The sequence below is a fragment of the Neodiprion pinetum genome, chromosome 5 (assembly GCF_021155775.2).
Source record: "Neodiprion pinetum isolate iyNeoPine1 chromosome 5, iyNeoPine1.2, whole genome shotgun sequence".
NCBI classification, from domain to species: domain Eukaryota; kingdom Metazoa; phylum Arthropoda; class Insecta; order Hymenoptera; family Diprionidae; genus Neodiprion; species Neodiprion pinetum.
Genome location: NC_060236.1, coordinates 28,402,032 through 28,422,742, shown reverse-complemented (window position 1 = coordinate 28,422,742; position 20,711 = coordinate 28,402,032). Strand labels below are relative to the sequence as shown.

The window sequence follows — 20,711 nt, the reverse complement described above, 5'->3', positions numbered from 1 at the left end:
GTGACTTTGAGTATAATCTACCGTTTATTGATTCAATGAATACCGAGATCGGCATGTAACTGTAATGCGATGTAAATGTCTAAAAAATATTATCGTCAAGTGGAAATGATCTAAAATCGGCAAGTCTGTGCCTGAATCTGTAACGATCCGGTAACAATGTGATGTGTTAAGCGATTTATTAAACAGGTGTAGCATATTGAGTAGACGTGGTTATAAAGTTAAGCGATACATACTGCGAAGGTAATTTACCTTAAGCTGCGTCAAGTGGTCGGATACGTGAGAAAGAAAATCGGTTTAATTATCGAGGTTACGTCCTTTGAGTAACAAGAATACGTTAGAGAAAATAGGATAAAAAATGCAGCGTGTCTAAAGAGCTAAGAACAGTATTTTACACTATTTTAGGATTACTATACCTGCCGATGGATAGGGAGAGGGAGAGGGGGGGGGCGATGTAGGTATACATTGCCGTACCTGAGTGGCGGGCCAGGAGGCCGTCTTTTCGTCGAAGATACAAAGGAGGCCATAAACGTCAGCTTTTTAATTTATCATCGCCGGCTGCAGTGTGGGTAATCTAATTAATTTAATGACCGATAAAGCATTTGACGCCTCTCCCGTTGTACCCGCCACCAGCTCGCGTCGCGTAAGGGTGTGACATGATTCTTTGAAAACAATTACTCAGCTACCTGCACACTTGTCAATTGATTCGAATACCACAGGACTAAAAAATTTCGATCGTGAATACAGCGTGTTTGAAAAGGCGCGCCGTTTGTACCGCTGGTAGCGAAATGATACGGCAATTCTATTCTGTTTCTTCCCTTAACGCTACTTTCTTGACAAATAACAGAAAAAATAAATATATATATATATATATATATATATATATATATATATATATATATATATATGTACACAATGGAAGGAAAACGAATCGGGAAAAGACAAAGGGCTCCTTCACCCCAGAAGCCAAGATTTTATCTCGAGGTTTCTCCTGTTCGGTGGCAAAACACTTCGGGACCGTAAAAAAGCTATTTGTTCAGCCCCTAATGGAGGTCGGAGTCTGCTTTGGGGTGGAGTGTCGACGGAATCCTGAGATCATCGGAATCAGAAATTTCTTTCAGACTGTATCCGACGTAGATGAATCTAGTCCGTGCGAAATAATCTGCAAATTGCATGTAATCGAGTGCGACATTTGTGCGAGTGGAAAATTAAACATTTGTATATTGCAATGGTGTTTTGCACAAATTTTTTTTTTTTCTATTCATTCGCCTTCCAATTATTGTCGCGACACAGTATAATACGCCTGTACATATCCATGGAGATAATAATATCAGTGAACCCCAAAATCTTTGTTAAAATTCTTCTACAAGCTGCAGCAGCCGTAATGACCTCACTTTGTAGCATCGTGCAATGCTCTGGCAACGAGTTCGACATTTCTGGAATTAACACCGGCCATACATATCCGGCCGTCTGTCGATGCGTAAACACTGTACTTCTCCCTCATTCTTTTGACCTGAAAAAAAATAAAAATAAAAAAACCGTGCGGTTTCATTGATCGGGTGTATAAGGCGACTGAGAGGATCCGAAGTCCGATTCAGAGACAGAACCAAAGCAACATCTCTAAACCGGTTAAAGGAACGATCATGGGAAGAAAAAATACCAATGGATCGTATTTTGTTTGGGTACACAAACTTGCTCAATTACCTGTTCCGGAGTCATTCCCGTGAAACAAAACATTCCAATCTGATTGGTAACGTGATCCCAGTTAAGTTTCGTGCCGGTTTTATCCAACTCATTCTTGAGCGCCTTTCGAATGGAGTTTATCCTGTCTGTCATGGTCTTCAGGTCCTTGATCCACTGCCTTTTTAGATCTGGATCGGTGAAGATCTCGTTCGCAATCCGTACACCGTTTACAGGGGGACAGGAGTACATCGTACGAATGATGATCTTCAGCTGGGATCTCACTCTGGCAGCTTCATCCGCACTGGCAGTGACAAAGCTCAAGGAACCGACGCGTTCCCCTGGATTTTCGAGAAAATATCAATCAGCCCTGATGTTGGAGAGAGTGGAATCACGGTAAAAGTTCACTTCGTATCGGTGCAACGGGTCGAACGGAAGGTTCGAAAGCTTCTGTCTAGGGAAGTTTATTCGATGTCTTGTCTCACCGTAAAGTCCCAGGTTCTTGGAATAGGTTTGCACGAGTGCAAATTGGTGGCCATCGCGAGCGAAAATCCTGACGGAAGTAGCGTCCTCGTCCAGGTCGCCTGGAGCACGAGAACGAGGATTTTGTTTTTCAAACTTTGAACTGTCAGAAACTGGGTGTTACTTTTTTAAGCATCCAATGTTCCTTATTACCACTTGCCAAGCCCTGGTACGCCATATCGATCAGTGGAAATAATCGCCCCTTTTTTATCGCCCTTGAAATTCCCGCCCATTGTTCCGGGCTCGGATCCACACCGCTGGGGTTGTGCGCGGACGGATGAAGCAGGATAATCGACCCTTCGGGCATATTCTGCAAATGAAAAATTGGAATATTCTCGTCTCGGGGTAAAAATTTCCACATTTCTAAAACGGCGGGTAACCGCACCCGACTTATTATACTCATCCGAGAGCTTTGCTTCGTTTTTGTTTCCGCTCACTTGTAACAGCGGGAGAAATAAACTTTCATACTTTTATGAAATTTGTGATAAAACAATTTCGTCATTTATTTATTGAGCAACTATCTTCGTAATGCTGACGACTATGCGGTTACCGATATGTCTTGAAGAACTCCCTCGTAGTCGAAGCATTTCTTTTCGTAATTGTAATACCGGTACATTTTCACCGGTCCAAGATGCTCCAATATCGGCGCGTGAGCAGCGTAGCTTGGATCGCTGATCCAGACCTCATTCGGGCCTCTGTGAAATTTTGAAAAAAATTCCAACCATACGCGAAGTGCTCCGATACCGGCAACTCCTTGTACCGCCGCAATCTGGATAAATGAAAATCGATGTTCTCTGATAAAAATATTACCGCTTCGCAACGGAGTCAAGAAACAGTTTTAAAAAGTTATACCTAGTCAGGATCCATCAAAATTCGTATTTTTTTTTTTTTTTTGTAATTCCAATTTCGTAACGTACCTACAAATATTCAAGTATATGCACAGAAAATTTCTCGAAGTTACGCGCTCGTTTGGATTTGAAACTTTGATCGCGTTTTTCTCAGAACTAATGTTTTCAAAGTCGGTGAGCAAGATTTTTCGAAAACGGCTAAACCGATCAGTCTCAAATTTTTACACAAGTTTTATGAATATATTTTTCAGTCCTTGATCGAAGGATTTTTTTCGCCAGTAAATATTCTCCGTTTTGTAATCAAGCTAAGGCGAAAGTTTTTATGAAAAATCGCAATTTTTATTTTAAAAGTCGCCGTTTTGTTAAAAATTAATATTTTGCTTGTTCCTTCGATCAAAGACCAGGTACTACCTTGTATTGACTGAATCTTTTTTGTTTTTTTCATCGGATGATCCATTCCAAAGATATCTCGCTCACCGCAAGACGCCTTTGTTTAGAGGTGCTCCCGAAGATCGGTTATATCAGCTATGAAAGTCGTTGTATATGTTTAGAAATAAAAAATATGAGAACGAAGCTCAATGTTACCCCAGTACGTGTATAAATTTTTATAATAAAAAATTGAAATGTCTCTTCATAAAGAATCCTTTGAAAATCGCGTTTTTTCGGCCTCCTGACTAATTATAACCCTTTAAAATCCATTCTCATTCTTCAGATCGATATCCTCGCCCCCTTAATAAAATAAATATCACCGCTTACTCGCCCCTGCTTTATCAGCTCGGAATCATCTCCCAACACCAGCTTGACGCTGTTTAAACAGAAGTCCGCGGAACCGTCAATGGGAAGGTATTCCTTGTGGAGTTTTTTTTCGGCGATTTTTTTCTCCGCCTGAAAATCACGCGCACAGATAACATGGCGACACGTTTTGATTACCTCGCCGTGTCTCGAGAGATCACGGCCGTAAATGATGGAGCTTTCTGTGATAAGTAAAACCGACTGTTATCGATAATTACAGAGGAAATTAGCCTTCCGGATTACCTGACGAACGCACGGCAGCACCCATGGTTGCCCCAATTCGTCCCGATAGACACCCGCGCTGAGATCAACCTTATCGGTATTCGGATCTTGGCTGTAGGCCTCGCCAATTTTCAACATCAAATCCGGAGGCCCAGCCTCGACGTGATTCCACCACGGAGAGCTGAAGGAATTGGGAAAATTTTAGTCATCGTGCACTGAGAGAAATTTTTATTTCCGGTTACCGCTCAGTCCTTAACTATTTTCATTTTTTACCATAATCGAAAAATATAGTTCTAGGTAGAAAATTAAAATTAGTTTTGTAGCTGTTAACGGACAGTCTAGTATCCGTTGCTATTCTCTCTGATTACGATCACTGTTGCTATATTTTCTGGCAACTGTTGCGAAAATTTAATGCTCGTGCAACGATAATTTGACGTTAAAGCCTTGTTTAATTAAAAAAGTAGAGTAAACCGTAGAAACTGATCTTGCGTTGCAATTACCAAAAAAGGATCGTTTTACGCGTATCTCGTTTTTCGTAATTCCAACAACACTCAAACAGTTTTTTTTAACCATACCTGTTTTACTAAGTTTTTCTAGTTACTATAAAAAATGAAATTTTTCTCAGTGTACTATTACGATCGTTATAAGTACATCACTCGATAAAATCAGGGAAATATCAGTGAAAGGTCACTGAGTAATTGGTTTATATGGGGCATTCCATGTCAAATTGGCAGCCCATGTAGTATGATGTTCTTGCTGGCTCAAAAGGGTCTCGGATTTTTTTTTTTAAGATTTTTTTGTACCACGTGTGAGATCTTAACAAATCAAAAGACCAATTCTGAGAATGCTATTTTTAAAAATCTTAAAAACCTCGTACCGTTTCTATAATTTGAAGTATGATTTTTGATCACAACACGACGATGGGATCTCAATACTTGCTCTATTTTTCACAAGTTTGTAGTTTTTCCTCGTTAAAATTGGGGTTTTCGATTCTTGTTTTCTTTTTTTTTGTTTGTAATAATTTTCTCACGTTATGCTCCGTTGCACTCATTGCGATGTTACAAGTGAAATAACTGTGATACCGCGGTACTAATTATAAATTGTAAAGAAGAATTGAAGAAGGCTGTAAGTGCCATTTTCTTTTCAAAAAAATAATTCTTCTTGGAAAGTATGCGTATGCGAAGGCCAAAATTTTCGCTAAAAAAAAAAAAACAACAAATATTATCTGGAAGAAAAAATGCCACTCAGAGCCTTTTATAATTTTCCTCTCCAATTAAAAAAAAAAAACAATGAATCGAACACAGAAAGAATTAAATGCACCACTAATTGCCGCCGATAACTTTTACGACAAGTAAATCAACTGACATATTTCCAAGTATAAATTCGACCGATGCCAAAACTGATAAACAATAGAATTTGCGTAATTTCACGACGATTCGCGAGTAGAATTGTACAATTAAAAAATATCCCGCGGTTTATGATGTCAGTATTTTTATACCTTTTGTCTTTCATTGTTGCAGATGCAGGCGGCTGAAGTTAACCGGACGAGCAACGGACAGTGACTGATAACTGAATAAATTCCCGAGGATCGTCGCCACGGTACGAATCATATTGTACGACGTTTCTGGTATAAATGTGACGCCGGGAAAAAACGCGCTTTCTTAGTATTCATCAACTTTTGAGATTACTTTACTTGATGCTCGGCCTTATCGCGCGGCTAATTCATTGTCAGTTCTAAGTAACACGAGCTTGATACCAGTCAAGCGATGAATTTCATAAAACGTACGTACTTGTTTCACATTAATATTAGACACTTGTTTTTCAACAACGAATATCGTGTATTCTCAACAACTCCTTAATTCTCAGCTAATAATACACCGGTTATATTTTGAACATTGAACCCGATTGAAAATAAAAAAATGGGTACAATCTATTTCGATCGACGTTGTCGGAGAGAGCTTTTACAACATCGCACGTCCGAGCACAAGCAGTGAAATGCTACGCAAGATGTTCGAGCGTAAATAAGCTTGTGTCTGTCGCTATTTTAGTCATAAAAAATGAAGAAGTTGTTGGTGTTGTTGTTGTTTGTAATTTATTGATTACTCAACAGTGATCGAAATATGTTTAACAGTGGGACGTACACCAGATAACTATTAATCATTGAGAAATGTCCGCGAAGCGACGTTGCCGATTCTCACATCCGTCAACCGCCGATTGACCCAGAAATCGAATCGCGTTTGTTGATTAATGGATCTTCGATACGTTTGGCAACCCCATTTTTTTCATTAAATATCAAGAAACCACAAAGGATAACGGTTATTTTTTATGATAAAGTATTTTATATAAAGCATCGTCCATTCTGGAAGCACGAGTAATTTTTCACCTTTAAGTATTGGGAATTCCGTATTCAACTCCACACGCGAAATTGCCTCGACTTTAAAGTCAAATGTCTTTTTAGAACGATTGGCCAGCAATGCTTGAACTTGTTGTGTTCATACGGATTTAATTTATCTGTATTATATGTGTATACCTGTGAAAATTATATTCTCACATTTCGTTTCGTTTCACGTTCGGACTAAAACTAAGGGAATCTATTTTGTTATTTTTTAAAAACGAGTTTCTCAGCGCACCGAACACTGATACGATGTTTGTACACTTGACTCGTTATCGGCGTTACTCGGTAATATTAATTTTCCTTGTCCACTGTTATATGTAATCACTGACGCGACGTAAAATGCGCAGATATATGTATATATATAAGCAGCGGATAGGTCATCGGTCGAAACAAACAGAATTAAAAATTTCTACACAACAACAGAAGCCGTAATTTTCATTGAGTCATTTTTTAACGAGAGTTAATTTCAGTCATTTCGTACCCACGTTATTTTTTTATTTATTTATTTTTTTTCTACGTACGCATAATTCACCCCATTGATGAATAATCAAATTTGGGACTAGATATTCTGCCACGCGCGTGTAAGAGGGACAATAATTCAACTTTTATCACATTCGCTCGGTCTGCGCACTATGTAGCAATTGCTGGTGATTTACTGCCCATAATAGACTAATTACTACTTTCTTAGCGCAGGATTGCCCAATTCACTTTAAGTCAACACATCTGTAACCTTATCTAACTTCATCTTTAACACAGTTTGCTCAACCCAGTGTTTAGGGTTAGATATTTTGTGACATTGTCAAATATTCTTCAACAGATTGTAGGAGTCGTCAATCGATGGATTATTTCTTTTATAATTGGACGCGAACAAAAATTCGTGTACTTATCGTTAGACCACAAAAGCAGCAATATTAAAAGAAAACAAAAACAAAAAGAAAAAAAAGGAAAAGGAATCTTTTCGTTTCGAGGAAAATTCGCACGTGGGAAGCATTTGGTGAAAAATATAGTTCACATGGGTATTTTTTTTTTTTTTTTTTTTTTTACAAGAAACTGTGACGTGTCGAGTAAAACCTGCTCTTCTTCTCTCCTCCGTGTGCATACTAGAGAAATCGTGGGACTGGATAGTTCACCCGGGCGCGTTTAAATACGGATAAAAGCTCGAGTTTTCTTGGTCATCTTTCAGCAGTGTGCGTAGACACGTATGACTAATTGTCGTAACATGTGCAGCGGGGTAAGAAAGGCGGGAGTCGTCGCATATTATATACTCGGTATAATTTACATGGAGGAAATGGATGTCGCTGGGTATAAGAAGTTAATGATTACACGTAGTTAGAGACTCCGGAGTACCTACAATCTGCATCGAGGGTTCTGGCCTTCTGGCTACCGGTGAAACAGGGAAAGGGAGGATGAAAAGAATACGCGGAGTAATTTCACGTGCAGCAACCGCACCGCGCGCGGGATCATGGAGGATGCAACGGGGCATCGAGGAGGAGGGTTCGTCCTTTCCGTACCTCGACGTCGAAGGGGGATATCTTGTTAGTGCGAGAGGAAGAGGCGTTCGCCGTGTTCGCGTTCCGTATTCCACTCCGACATGAACGGGCACACATCATCCTGCTTGGTGCACGTGCAGAGGGTCCGCTATTCAGCGTATGGCGACCACCGGCAACTACCTGCAATCCATTTAATCAGCCACCTATGCGGTCTCGCGATGTTGATACTGGACTCTCTGCCCACATATGCGACTCGTTCGTACTTTTGCACGCTACGTGCGTTTGTCATCGACTGACATATGCCTGTCATCGTAAGCGAAGCCACTCTTTCCCCGATGCCGCTCCACTCGGCGTCCTCGATGAAAAACGGCGGAAACCTCACGGCGCGACGTGTATTACAAATGTCCTTCGATTTTACTCGCCGATATTTTTCCTCTTTGATACGATAAGCCGATGCTGATACACGTCGATGAATATTTATATGCGACACTTTTCCTTGCAGGGACGACTTGGCGGACAATCGAATTCTGATATAGCATTGGATTCGGGTAACGGAACATCGGAGGTCCGAGGAATGGCGAAATGCGTGACCAAGATGAACAAAGACGACCACATCCTCAGGGGAGCAGTTTGCGGCGAGACTCAAGTTTTCTTATTATAATTAAGGCTTCGGATACTCGACGTCGATGCGTCTCTCCCGCTGGTCGTGAATGTCGGTTTTAACGTGTCAAAAACCAAGAGGAGAAACAGGATACGAACGTCATTCCTACATCCGACCACTTCCTTGAACCGACGTTTCGAAATCGGCAAAAATTTATCGCCGATCGTTATTTGCGTGAAAGGAGAAAGAGGAGAAAATATTACGTACGAATAACCGAATAACGACTCGACTATTCTTCGTCACTCTCAAGATTCGCTCCGGAAGTTATTCGACTCCGCAAACCTCATGGCGCGTCATCGAATATCTTTACAGCTCGGTACGACCACTCGACAAATCAACAACAGCTATACTCACTCGTCAGTTTTATCGGCACGAAAGGAAGAGACCGAAGCGTACGAAGGGGAGACTGTTTCCGGCGATCACTTCACGTCGCTTGCACTCGGAAACGCTCGACGATTCATCATCGAGTAAATCAGTAGGTAGGCAGTATTTTAATAAATAACAGTCAACGCGAAGAGGCTGCAGTAATTGGGATCCTCGGTGAAAGCGTTTTTCAGCAAGCCAACTTCCAGGGAAATTCTTACGATGTATAAATATTACAGACGCAAATAAATTACACCAATGAAAATGCTTTATCGACGCCACGTGTTTCCGGATTGTAAAGGTAAAAAACTAGACCGATTTTACAATAATTTGGAATCTTTGCAACAATATGCATCGCGAATATTTACGAATCCTTGTTTCCAAACCAACCATATTTGCAGTCGAAAATATGAAACTTTAACTCTTACGCTTTCGCGCGAGCCGCCAGTTAATGGGGATCGAATCGAGGATCGATTTCCGTGTATAGTCGGGATCCTCTCTTCATCGACGCCTCGCACGCTATGCATAATGCGATGCTCAAATTATTGGGGATGTCTGATGCAGCTGCCCAGCTCACATGATGCGCCATGGGCTACACTCATCCCTATACATCAGGTATCCAAACCGAAAACAAAACCCGAACCAACATGAAGTAGGTAAGTTTCATCTCGCATATACGCGTATTTCGAATTTGCACTTTCACGGTTGCAAGTGAGTTGGTGAAAAATCTCCAACGATCAAACGGCAGACGAAAATTTCACAATCTCAGGCCCATAGTCGTACGTTTTCTATTTTAATGACGCGTAGGAGACGTTCACTTAATCTTCCCACTATTCTGTTCTTCAGACATCGTATAACTGGTTGACGATACTTCGTCTTATATATATGGCCGCTACTGTAACCGGAGCTGTAAACGGGGAGTGAAGTACATTCAGGTAACTGACATCGCTTTAATTAACCAAGGCAAACAATGATGTAACGACTGCTTATCGTCTGATTCAACGATACAAGGTGTTCTTTCCCTGCAACTGGAATATGCCCAAGATAATCGATGCTTTTTTCTAGCAAAATCCGTTCCGCAGTTTTACAATTACGAATATCCGACCACCGATATTATACACAGTGTGTAAATACACGCAGACAATCAATCTTTCGCTTCGGGGGTTTAACAAAGTGCAGGAGATGACCGATGGTACGATTCGCATAACGAACCGACGACTGGCCTCTGAATATCCATTCAGTCCGTGGATCCACCGGTCATTGTTCAAGTTTTAAAATCATATGCAACATGATCGGAAATATGTGTCTCGAACGGTCCGGGCGTCGATGTAAGAATACGGCGGCATCGGCGTCGCGGCTGAAAAGGCATTAACATCGGTACACCGACCGGTCATTTAGTTGTCAGGATAAACTACACACTGCCCGATTTCACCCCGCGGATCATCGACTTGAATAAGAATGCGCACATCCTCATCCGTCAAGTATCACTCAAACAAACACATGCGTATACCTGATTCACACAGTTGCTACCGCGTCTGCACGCGACTATAATATATAAATGCGTATATCCTCACCTCGTTGGTTCAGAACTGTTATGTTTTATACCTCTGCCGTGATTGTACACCAATTGCAAGCCGTTCTTTGCCGCCGAAATATGTACGACGCAACACCCCCATCACTGCAGCGAGCTTGTTACCCAATCAATTTTGTTTACTTCGAACGCAATCTCGCACTGAGAGAAATTTTTATTTCCGGTTACCGCTCGGTCTTTGACTGATTTCATTTCTTACCACAATCGAAAAATATACTTGCAAGTACAAAATGAAAATTAGTTTTCTAGCTCTTACCGGAAAGTCTAGTATCCGTTACTATTCTTTCTGATTACGATCAGTGTTACTATATTTTCTTGCAACTGTTGCGAAAATTCAATTCTTGTGCAAGAATAAATTGACGTTTAAGCCTTGTTTAACTAAAAAAGTAGAGTAAACCTCAGAAACTGATTTTGCGTTGTAATAACCAAAAAAAGATCGACAGTGGCGCAAAATGGTTAGGTGTACCTCGTTTTTCGTAACACCAACAATATTCAAACAGTTTTTTCTAGCGATACCTGTTTTACTCGATTTTTCTAGTTACTGTAACAAATGAAATTTTCCTCAGTGCGGGGCTTAATTGTTATATTGTTTGGGCTGAGATATGGATTTTTTTTCATGTTCATCGCGATGGACACGTAGTCGAGTGTTGATCATTTGACATTTCGATAGTGGGCCAAAAAGGAATGTCTGATAACTAAACCGTCCGATGCCAGCGAAATTCGTAAGAAACTGAGGGACACAGGTACGTTAAGTGCGTGTAAAATTAGAAAACATGCGGTAAATTTTGAAAGAATGTAATAACGAAGTTGCGTAATTTAAAAATAAATAATAATTTAATAACCCAAGTTTTCACCGAGTGATATATACCTATACGTATAATTTCTCACTCCGTGCCAAGTTTATAAAAACGTCTTGTATTCTTACAGCTATCGTTGTAGATGAAGAACGATCATCAGATTTCATTATATACGTGTGCAATTTCTGCTGAGCCAGATATCCGTGTAGATTTATTTATCTCCGTAAGTATCTCGCGCAACTACTCGGTCAGTTTTATTTACTTGAGCATATATATCGCAGCCGAGCTGTCCAAAGTCGATATATTTCTTTGAGACGTAGGTACGTTGTACCTCCGCCTAGGTGTGTAACAATGTGGAAATGTGGTTAGATGGTCGGTTACGTGGGCGAGCTGTGGATGGAACCGCCATTTTGTTTTCTTCCTTCTCCGTGTAAGTATTTTAAGCGGCGGGCCGGGCATCACAAGAGAGAGAGTATAGAAATATATAAGTATTTATCGCGGTGTGTAATTATGCAAATCGTCTGCATGTTTAGTACCATTAAATTACCGGCTTGCGCATGCGGTCGTACTATATATCTAAGATATATATTAACCGCGACTATAATACACGTACGTGTATATGTGTGTATGTACGGCGAAAGATGGCAGAGGTATACATGGGCTGTATAGTCATGTACCTGAATCCGTGTAACACGCGTATCTAGGTAGGAATACGTGTATATCTGCGCGCGTGTGTGTGTGTGTGTGTGTGTGTAAATCACTTGGGTACATATAACGTAAACTTAATCTATGTATACGCAAGTGTGCTGCTGCAATTTTACCTTCAATTATAATTATACGCACGTGGTTTAACGTCGCTTGTACGCGCGTGTGTATACATATATATATAATGTATATGCAATGTGAACTTGCACTATATACGCTCTTCGCGACTTACCAAACACGCCATTAATCGAGCTGCTGCTGCTGCTGCTGCTGCCGCTGTTTATATTCTCGCTGAACTGCTCCTCCGCACTGCAAGAGCTGTGTAATCCATCACCCGTGTTTAAAATCGATCTTATCACTTTCAATTTTCGTAAATTTATACCGTCTGCAGCTGCGCTTCAGTGTGAATCAGGATGCGAAAGTGGCGCGAAGAATTATCCTGTTAGATTCTGAACTAGAAATCTCTCTTACCTATTCAGTCACCCTTGTTGAATTTTTAAACGAGATAATACGGGTAAGCCGATTAATCGAAAAACGTCGAAGACTTTGACGTCAGTTATACTTATATTAGACAGCGCTAAATACTTCGTACAGCAGGAGCCTCCGTTTTTTTTTTCGCCGGTAAAGATCTCGCGTATGAAGGTAAAAAATTTCAAGGTACCTGTAATAATTGAGGACTAGCCTGAAAAAAGTAATTGAAAGTAAAAAAAACGGGAGATTTTAGTAGACGTAAGACATGAATATACGACAGTTTAATATGAGTTACTGCCTTGATATCGCGTTGTTAAAACTGACCATGGATGGCCCCGCACTGCAACGTATCATGAAGCTCGAGTTTATGATATGATTAATAATACTCCTAAACGATGCAAAAAGCAATTCAGTCACGGATAGGCGGGATCAATTTATTAACGCTTTGATGTTTCTTTGATGGTTTCTCGGCTGAATACGGCGAGCCTGTACCCCGGCATAACCGGAGAACGAATGTTCTCAGAGGTTCGTTACCTATACGTAGTACAACGCGCATTCGAAAGCGTATCTATACACCCCGCTATACACGGGTATTTATGTATACACGCTTCTCTGAATACCCTTCCTGCGCTGCCTGCCCGCCTTCCTTATTATCAACCAACAATGAACCGACATTAATTCAAAAGCTTTGTACCTATAATGTCTGAACTCGCGGCGTTGTTCGGTATCACGCTACTACTCGAAACACAAACCTGCTTCTTGTAGATACAATATTATATCATCTTATTTCACCTCGTTTTATGTACTCGCCACGCAACCGAGCTCGTATATCTACCCACAGGATCTTCCGCGAAGTTGGTGCGATGACCATCACACGTCTCGTTTACTCGTCGTCAGGTAATGTAACTTATACATTACACACACTTCAAAATCGATCTTTAAGAATTCTTATACAAGACGACCCTCGAAATCACTCCGAATTTAATCCCTCACCTGTATTGAGCATTAATTTACGTTTCAAACCGAAATAGCAAATCGAGTTTTCTATTGTACAAGTTTCGTGTACGCGTTTCATGAAATACTGATATTTCAATATCGCGTGTGAAAAAGATGCGACGTTGAGAAAAAAAATTGATAATAATTTCCGTAATGCACTGTTGCCTCTCGGAAGATAGGTAAAGCGTTGAAGTTGCCCTGCTTTCTCTCAGATTATACAATGCAATCAGGTGACACCCGAGGATCAACGGTCAGCGTGCGACCGAGAGAATCGTGTAGGCATAAAAACGACCCGCAGCGGTGTTTCCCAATACCAATAAGACTGATCCTGATCGTTGTGACTCGGTTTTTCTAGAGGTATCGAGGGGCATCGAGTGACCGTGGCTCACGCTTCGTCACGGCTACGCTCGTGTCTCGAGCAGCCGCGGAGTTTCTCTTCCAGGTCCGCGCTCTCGGGAGTCTCTCTTCCAGGTCCGCGCTCTCGGGAGTCTCTCTTCTAGGTCCGCGCTCTCGGGAGCCCGAAACGCCGCAACCGCTTGTGCGTGGGCAATCAATCGCATACACGCAACACGAGGCGAGGGCAAGGCTTCTGTAATTCCATAAAATACCCGCAGAGTTTTGGTCGAGCCGCTGGTCCAGGGCAGCGAGCGGTCGAGTCTCCAGTTCCAGTTCGAGCTCGTGCTCACTCACCCATCGTGCTGTAAGCAGGCCTACGGCTCGATGCACACCGAGGAGTGTTGTTACCGCGACGAGCAGCGCGGGCCAAGGTGTGCATAATTGATTGTTCCCCTTCGTAATTGCACCAGGAATTGACCGGGTTGATCGATCGCTTCGATTTGTATTATGTACTCATACACCGTTATACCCTCGTATATTTCTACCCACCCGCTTTCTTCGATCCCCCTGCAGGCATATCGTCGATTGTCGTTTTCGATTCTACGATATTACGATATTATATTGTTAATTTACCGTCCGCTAGACCACACGAGGGATCGCGTATATACGTCGATATAAATAATATCTGTATGAAAATCGAATTTGACTTACTTATACTTACGTGTATATTGTTACTATTCGTTTCAATCCCAGCTGTAATCCATTTACGGCTATATCTTTTTTAACTCGTACCTATGTCCGATAACAAATTTACGCGGGCCTCGTTATATAGAGTCGGCGAAGAAATAATAGTCGAATCGACCATTCAGAGTATTATTATTATCATTATTATTATTTGTTACTAACTTTCTAAATACTTATACCGCACATGTAAATGCCGACGAGTTGGAATAATTTCATAGATACACATAATTTTATTACATGGCTAGGTCGCTTTCTTAGCCTATTAATCAAACGCGTTGGCTACAATTAATTTAATTACGAGTAGGTATGTACATAATAACAGAAACATGTAGGATGTAATTATGGTTTCCGATAAACTAGAATTTATATTCAGTAGCTGAGGTAAAAAAGAAATGAGAAATGCATGCTTCTACAATCATGTTATCAATATCTTGTGCCGATTATGGTCTCTCCCCAGTCGGGAACTTTAATTATTTCCATAAATTACACTTTTCTAGATTCATCTTCACTCGCACATTTGAGACGACGTTTAATTGTATTTTTTACATTTCTGTGACTTCAAAAATCTGCCAATAGGAATTTGTATTTTATATGAAATGTATCATCTTAAGGTGGTCCGTTGGATCGAGGAATCACGGTCAGCCGCCATTTGATTCGTATTACTAATTCAATAGGATGACCGAAAGACCGGATCCCACGCGATGTCTTTCAACAAAAACAAATCAAGACTTTGACGAAAAAAGCTGGTCATAAAAAAGCAATGAGAAGGAAATAACATCGCGCAGCAGCGTCGAACGGCTCTGAATCCTCGAATTGCGGGGAGAGGGGGTGATAGGAAAAAGCGATTTAAACGAGTTAGTTATGCCTTACGATCGAGTCGCTGTGACAACGAGAAGAACTCGTACAATTTTTGCCTCCGCTGGACAGTGTACAGGTGTACAAGGTATGGAATACTCTGTTATATTCTCAGGACACGTTTAGACACGCGTGGTTTTCTCACGTTTGGCAAATTACGCATCCACCAATTCTAATTACCGAATCTATAATGCCCGTACCGATTTAGGATCTCTGGCTCATGTCGAACCTGACAAAGTACATCTTACCACGTTCCTTTTTTTCCACTCGTCGTTGGATCTCGAGGCACCAGTAATCGAATACGACTTTATGTAATTATTCAAATCACGTCGTCAGGAGTAACGTTCAGGACGAATGAATTCCGACAAGATATATTTGAAAATTTGATGCTGCCATTTATTGCTACACATGACCATACATTTTATTTTATAAACGTTTATTATCAACATCTTGCACACTACACCTTCACGGGAAGAAACCCTCGACTTTTTTCTTGTAGAATTTTATTATTATCAATGAGTTGAGGGTGCGAATTTACACCAAAGTTGATGGTTTTTTCCGTCAGGGCAAAGACGTTGTTACTGCAAAAAACTCGCTCAAACAGTTGTATGAAATCTTCATTTGGTAACTTCGTGCAATGCTCTGGCGACGCGTTCCACATTTCCAGGAGTTATACGAGCCACTGCAATCCGACCGTCCACCGACACGTAAACGTGATGTTCGTTGCCCAATCTTTTCACCTGAAAATCGTTGGTTTCGATTATTCATGAAGGAAAGTAACCAAAGACATCAGCCTATAAATGCAGTTTAAACGTGGCTGCCGTTTACACGCATGCGATTTTATTTCGTCTCTACGATAACTTCCAGCTATCCCCTGTACTTCAGCGTCACATCACACCTGATCAAATGATGGAAAGAATAGTTCGAGACCGATTTGATCCTCGATTGAGTTACGAAAATTGATAACTTGAAATTCACTTGCTCGGGGATGAATATACTGTGCTTGAATTCAATTCATACTTGAACCATGAGAAACAGATGAAGTGTGCTGGGGAATTACCTGTTCTAAAGTCAACCCACTGAAACAACACATTCCGACTTGATTGGTAACGTGATCCCAGTTTAATTTCGTGCCAGTTTTATCTAGGTGTTCCTTGAGCGCCTTTCGAGAGGAGTTTATCCTGTCTGTCATAGTCTTCAGGTCCTTGATCCACTGCTTTTTTAGATCAGGATCGGCGAAGATCTCGTTAGCAATTCTGACACCGTTTACAGGGGGGCAGGAGTACATCTCGCGCATGATGATCTTCAGCTGGGATCTCACTCTGGCCGCTTCATCTGCACTGGCAGTGACAAAGCTCAAGGAACCGACGCGTTCCCCTGAATCGTGAAAAACGGATCAAAGTAAAGAAAAGCGAATACATATTATACTTTTATTATTTTCTCACCGTAAAGTCCGAGGCTCTTGGAATAGGTCTGTACTATTGTAAACTGGTGACCATCTCGGGCGAACAGCCTTACGGAAGCAGAGTCCTGTTCTGTGTCACCTGTGAAGCAGAAACAGTGTCATTTAACTCGAGGATATTCGTCTCCTTTCTAGAGTGTCTATCATCGTTAACTACCCTTTGCCAAGCCAAGGTGAGCCACATCGATAATTGGATAAATTCGCCTTTTCTTCAACGCCCCCGATATTTCAGCCCATTGTTCCAGAGTCGGATCCACGCCGCTGGGATTGTGCGCGGAGGGTTGAAGCAGGATAATCGATCCCTCTGGCATTCGCTGAAACATTTTGGTTTGAAGAATTCAACATACGGCAACAAGGCGTCGAAACTCGTTCGGTATTACCGATTTCACGAAAGTTAATAATTACCCCGATGTCTTCAAGGAACCCAGTGAAGTCGAGACATTTCTTGTGATAATCGTAGTAGCGGTATTTTTTAACGGATTTAAAATGTCGCAGAACCCCCTCGTAAGCACCGTAGGTCGGATCACTGGACCATATTTCATTAACACCTCTGTAAAATTGGGACATGAATTCTAGTGTGACACGAAGTCCGCCAGTGCCACCAACTGCTTGGATCATCGCGACCTGAAATAACGTCAAGAATCCGGGTACTAGTGCTAATGAATCTTCGAGTAAATACAAACTCAGACAGATTCCTTCCATCCGTTTGCCTCATATTTCGTGCCACCTAATAAAATAGTCATCGCATACTCTGCCCTCAGCCAACAGCTCCGAGTCCTCGCCGAGCACCAGCTTGGTGCTGTTCAAGCAGAAGTCCGGGAAACCGTCAATGGGCAGATACTCCTTGTCGAGGTTCTTCGCCGCCAGTTTCTTCTCGGCCTGAAAATCACCCGGGGCTTTATTGGCATGGTTCCAAAGTTTTTACGGTTTCGGTTGCAATTCGAACACAACAACGGTTTACCTGGCGAACGCAAGGCAGCACCCACGGATTCCCTGAATCATCTCGATAGACGCCAGCGGTCAGATCCACCTTTTCAGGATGTCGATCCCTCGTGTGAGCTTCCCCGCTTTGCAGCATCACGTCCGGAGGAGCAGCGGACACATGACTCCACCAGGATTCACTGAAATTGAACAGAACCACTATCATGTTTAGTTATCAAACCCGAAAGACAACGACTTCGAATCATTCCTTGCACTCGACCAGTTTCCTCACTTTGGCCAGAAAAATATTCTAAGATTCCGTGAATGCGATCGATGGAAACGTATTTCATTGGTGGTGTTCGTTCACAAGAAGAACACCCAGGAGCTGTACCATAGATGTAAACATTCTCCAAACACGAGCGTACCTCAGTTAATCACAACGGCTTTGTTCTCGTGAAAATAATAACTTACGAAACAACAAGCGTTGGTTTCTATCGTGAACAAAAGTTATTACACCGACAAAAATCAGTGTTCAGTTTCGTGAGAAATTGCATTCTTGGAACTTGTTTCGTCGATCAACAACAAACAATTCAAGTACTCTCCGAACACTGAGACGCAAGTAATTCGACAAGTGCGTAAACTTATCATCTGTTCAAGCTTATCGAAATTCGTAGAGGTAGAAGCTTTTTTCCGCACCGACAACCCGAGTGCATGAAAAATTGTTGATTTTATTTAATGATCGGCAGTAGGAATTGTAGACAGAAACATTCCTGAATAATTTTGCACATTTTAGAGAATGGTATAAGTGGAATTGATGAATAAACCGGTCTAGTAAAGAAATAAATTAAGAAATAACGAATTCGAGTACCGCCGATGACATTCCAAAAATAAATCATAATATTATGGATCCTCAACGTAAGTCATCATACATATTCACGTTCATCGTTCGATAAAGCAGACGCCGTTTACTGGACTCAGATAATACTTTACGTCTACACGCTTTCACTCTCGAATGAATTGACAAGATTGAAAAATCATTAGCGACGTATTTAAAATTCCATTAACTTAAATCTTCAAAGATCGGTAGACATTCATTTGCGATTGCATTTACAAGGAATGCTTGCCCGGATTTTCATATCCTCGATCACTTACCTCGAGAGAAACACCATGATAGTTTCGGAACAACCAAACGACTGGTACGTTGTCCAGCGAGTAACTAATATCGGCTCTATTAGAATGCCCCTCTGTATACCGGTTGTTCTAATAACCGTTTAGATACGAACTTCCGGCTAACTTGACGATACCCTTGACGTATGTAAACAATTTAGGAACGCCTTTGGACCGCTCGAGCTACGACGTCAAATATTCCCACACTTATTCTCTTTTCTATGACATCACACGTGTGTGTCTTTGTAATTCATTTATCGGTTTCGACACTTTGGTATCACGACTTTAATTTTTATCCATCGATTTCTGCTGGAACTGCTTCAATTATCTCCATCTATGGTGCAAATTGACGGATAATTTGTTTTCAACTCATTAATTGTATTATGAAGCTCACGGTGGAAATCTAAATGGATAAATCGCACAGGTAAGATATCTATACGTGTCTGTTTTGTTACTCTACGTACCAAACAACTCGTTGGATAAACATTTAGATTTACAATTAGACGTCACTTGACTACATTGAATTAGCGGTATCGTCCCTTCTAATTGAGCCCAAGAATAGCGTAAATATCTGTAACGTGTTTTCTGATGTAATGGAAATATAAAAATTTTCCTCGGAAAGTGAAATTTAAAATAATATGTCATCCAATTCATATGCAATTCAGCCCTGCAACCGAACGCTGGGTTCGAATCTGAAAAACTGTTTCCATTCAGCCAAAGTATAATATAGATCAACGTCGAATAGCAATAGCGAGAAATTTTGTAAGGTACTTAGCTCGTGAAAACAGTCATAGTCATGCAACGTCGGGTCTTAGTAAGAAATTTCATTCTTCGACTACATTGGAATTGTGGGCGAAAATAATTGATTATCACATAGAGCGATGACCGCTACCGATTAGCAGAATATATTGAATTAACCTCACGAATCCCCGCGATTTGTGTTCACAGTGATTTCATAAGTTACACTACGCTCATAATGCGTAGTAAAGTATAAACTAACCAAAGTCTACTTTGTCTGCTATTAGTTTAATATTGATAATCTAAAAAATACAATGTACTCATACTTACGATTCACTGATCGAATATTATATGCGTTGAAAAGAACGTCAAGAATAATTCGAGAAAATCAGTGCGAGAATCCGACGATGAAACTCCATCAGCACTGAGTTATCGTTACGACGATAACTGCTCCGAATACAAGTAAAGGTAGATTATTTCTTGTTGACGTAATGGGAATGAGAAAATCTTGATCATATGGTAATGCCTGATCATTGGAAGTAAGTGACGCACGTCATCGACCGAGAGTGCATTATAAGCGGATGAGCAAGTTTCTGGGAGCAGTCTAATAACGTTATTCACAGTGAACAAGCTCCTCTGCTTCCCATGCACTGATCCGCCCTCCTCAGCTCTCCACCATCTTGACTGCACGGCTTTTGCAATTTGCATCATACATAATGCGCCAATTCGGTACAAGCTGCGTTCTCCGACACGAATTTATACAACTTACGTTAGTTTTTCAGCTAAACAAGATTTCAATGTCAATTTATTGTTTTCCTACAAGCATCAAATTATCGCAATAGTTACGAGTAATCGCAATCAAAACGACAAGTGACAAATGCTAGATTACACTGGTCAACTGATGTCAAATTTTTATTTCGTCCACGTAACTAATAAAAGAAAAAATAGTTTTATTGGA

The 20,711-nt window shown here is 41.0% G+C and overlaps 2 protein-coding genes and 1 long non-coding RNA gene across 5 annotated transcripts; 1 reads left to right on the top strand and 2 right to left on the bottom strand.

The window, feature by feature from the left end:
- Positions 1 to 890: 890 nt before the first annotated feature.
- On the bottom strand, positions 891 to 6,051 carry LOC124218568 (aspartate aminotransferase, mitochondrial-like). Of its 3 annotated transcripts, none has more exons than XM_046625126.2 (8): positions 5,560 to 6,051; positions 4,083 to 4,242; positions 3,804 to 3,932; positions 2,750 to 2,968; positions 2,353 to 2,509; positions 2,163 to 2,261; positions 1,702 to 2,018; positions 891 to 1,510 (listed from the first exon to the last, which is right to left on the bottom strand). In XM_046625126.2, exons 1-8 carry the CDS (start codon positions 5,571 to 5,573, stop codon positions 1,388 to 1,390), a joined length of 1,218 nt encoding a protein of 405 aa, XP_046481082.1. In that variant the 5' UTR covers positions 5,574 to 6,051; the 3' UTR covers positions 891 to 1,387. The 3 variants fall into 3 exon arrangements, with proteins under 3 accessions (XP_046481082.1, XP_046481083.1, XP_068992001.1); XM_046625127.2 differs by having other exon boundaries at positions 5,852 to 6,051; XM_069135900.1 differs by lacking the exon at positions 5,560 to 6,051 and adding an exon at positions 4,939 to 4,956.
- On the top strand, positions 5,733 to 9,246 carry LOC124218569 (uncharacterized). The gene is made up of 2 exons (XR_006883109.1): positions 5,733 to 5,843; positions 8,449 to 9,246. It is a non-coding gene; the product is annotated as an uncharacterized lncRNA (long non-coding RNA).
- Positions 9,247 to 15,857: 6,611 nt separating this feature from the next.
- Positions 15,858 to 19,109, bottom strand: LOC124219370 (aspartate aminotransferase, mitochondrial-like). Its single transcript, XM_046626828.2, has 8 exons — positions 19,001 to 19,109; positions 17,889 to 18,048; positions 17,678 to 17,806; positions 17,333 to 17,551; positions 17,085 to 17,241; positions 16,911 to 17,009; positions 16,526 to 16,842; positions 15,858 to 16,205 (listed from the first exon to the last, which is right to left on the bottom strand). The coding sequence occupies exons 1-8, from the start codon at positions 19,015 to 19,017 to the stop codon at positions 16,083 to 16,085; spliced, it is 1,221 nt and encodes a 406-aa protein (XP_046482784.1). The 5' UTR covers positions 19,018 to 19,109; the 3' UTR covers positions 15,858 to 16,082.
- Between the last annotated feature and the right edge of the window lie 1,602 nt (positions 19,110 to 20,711).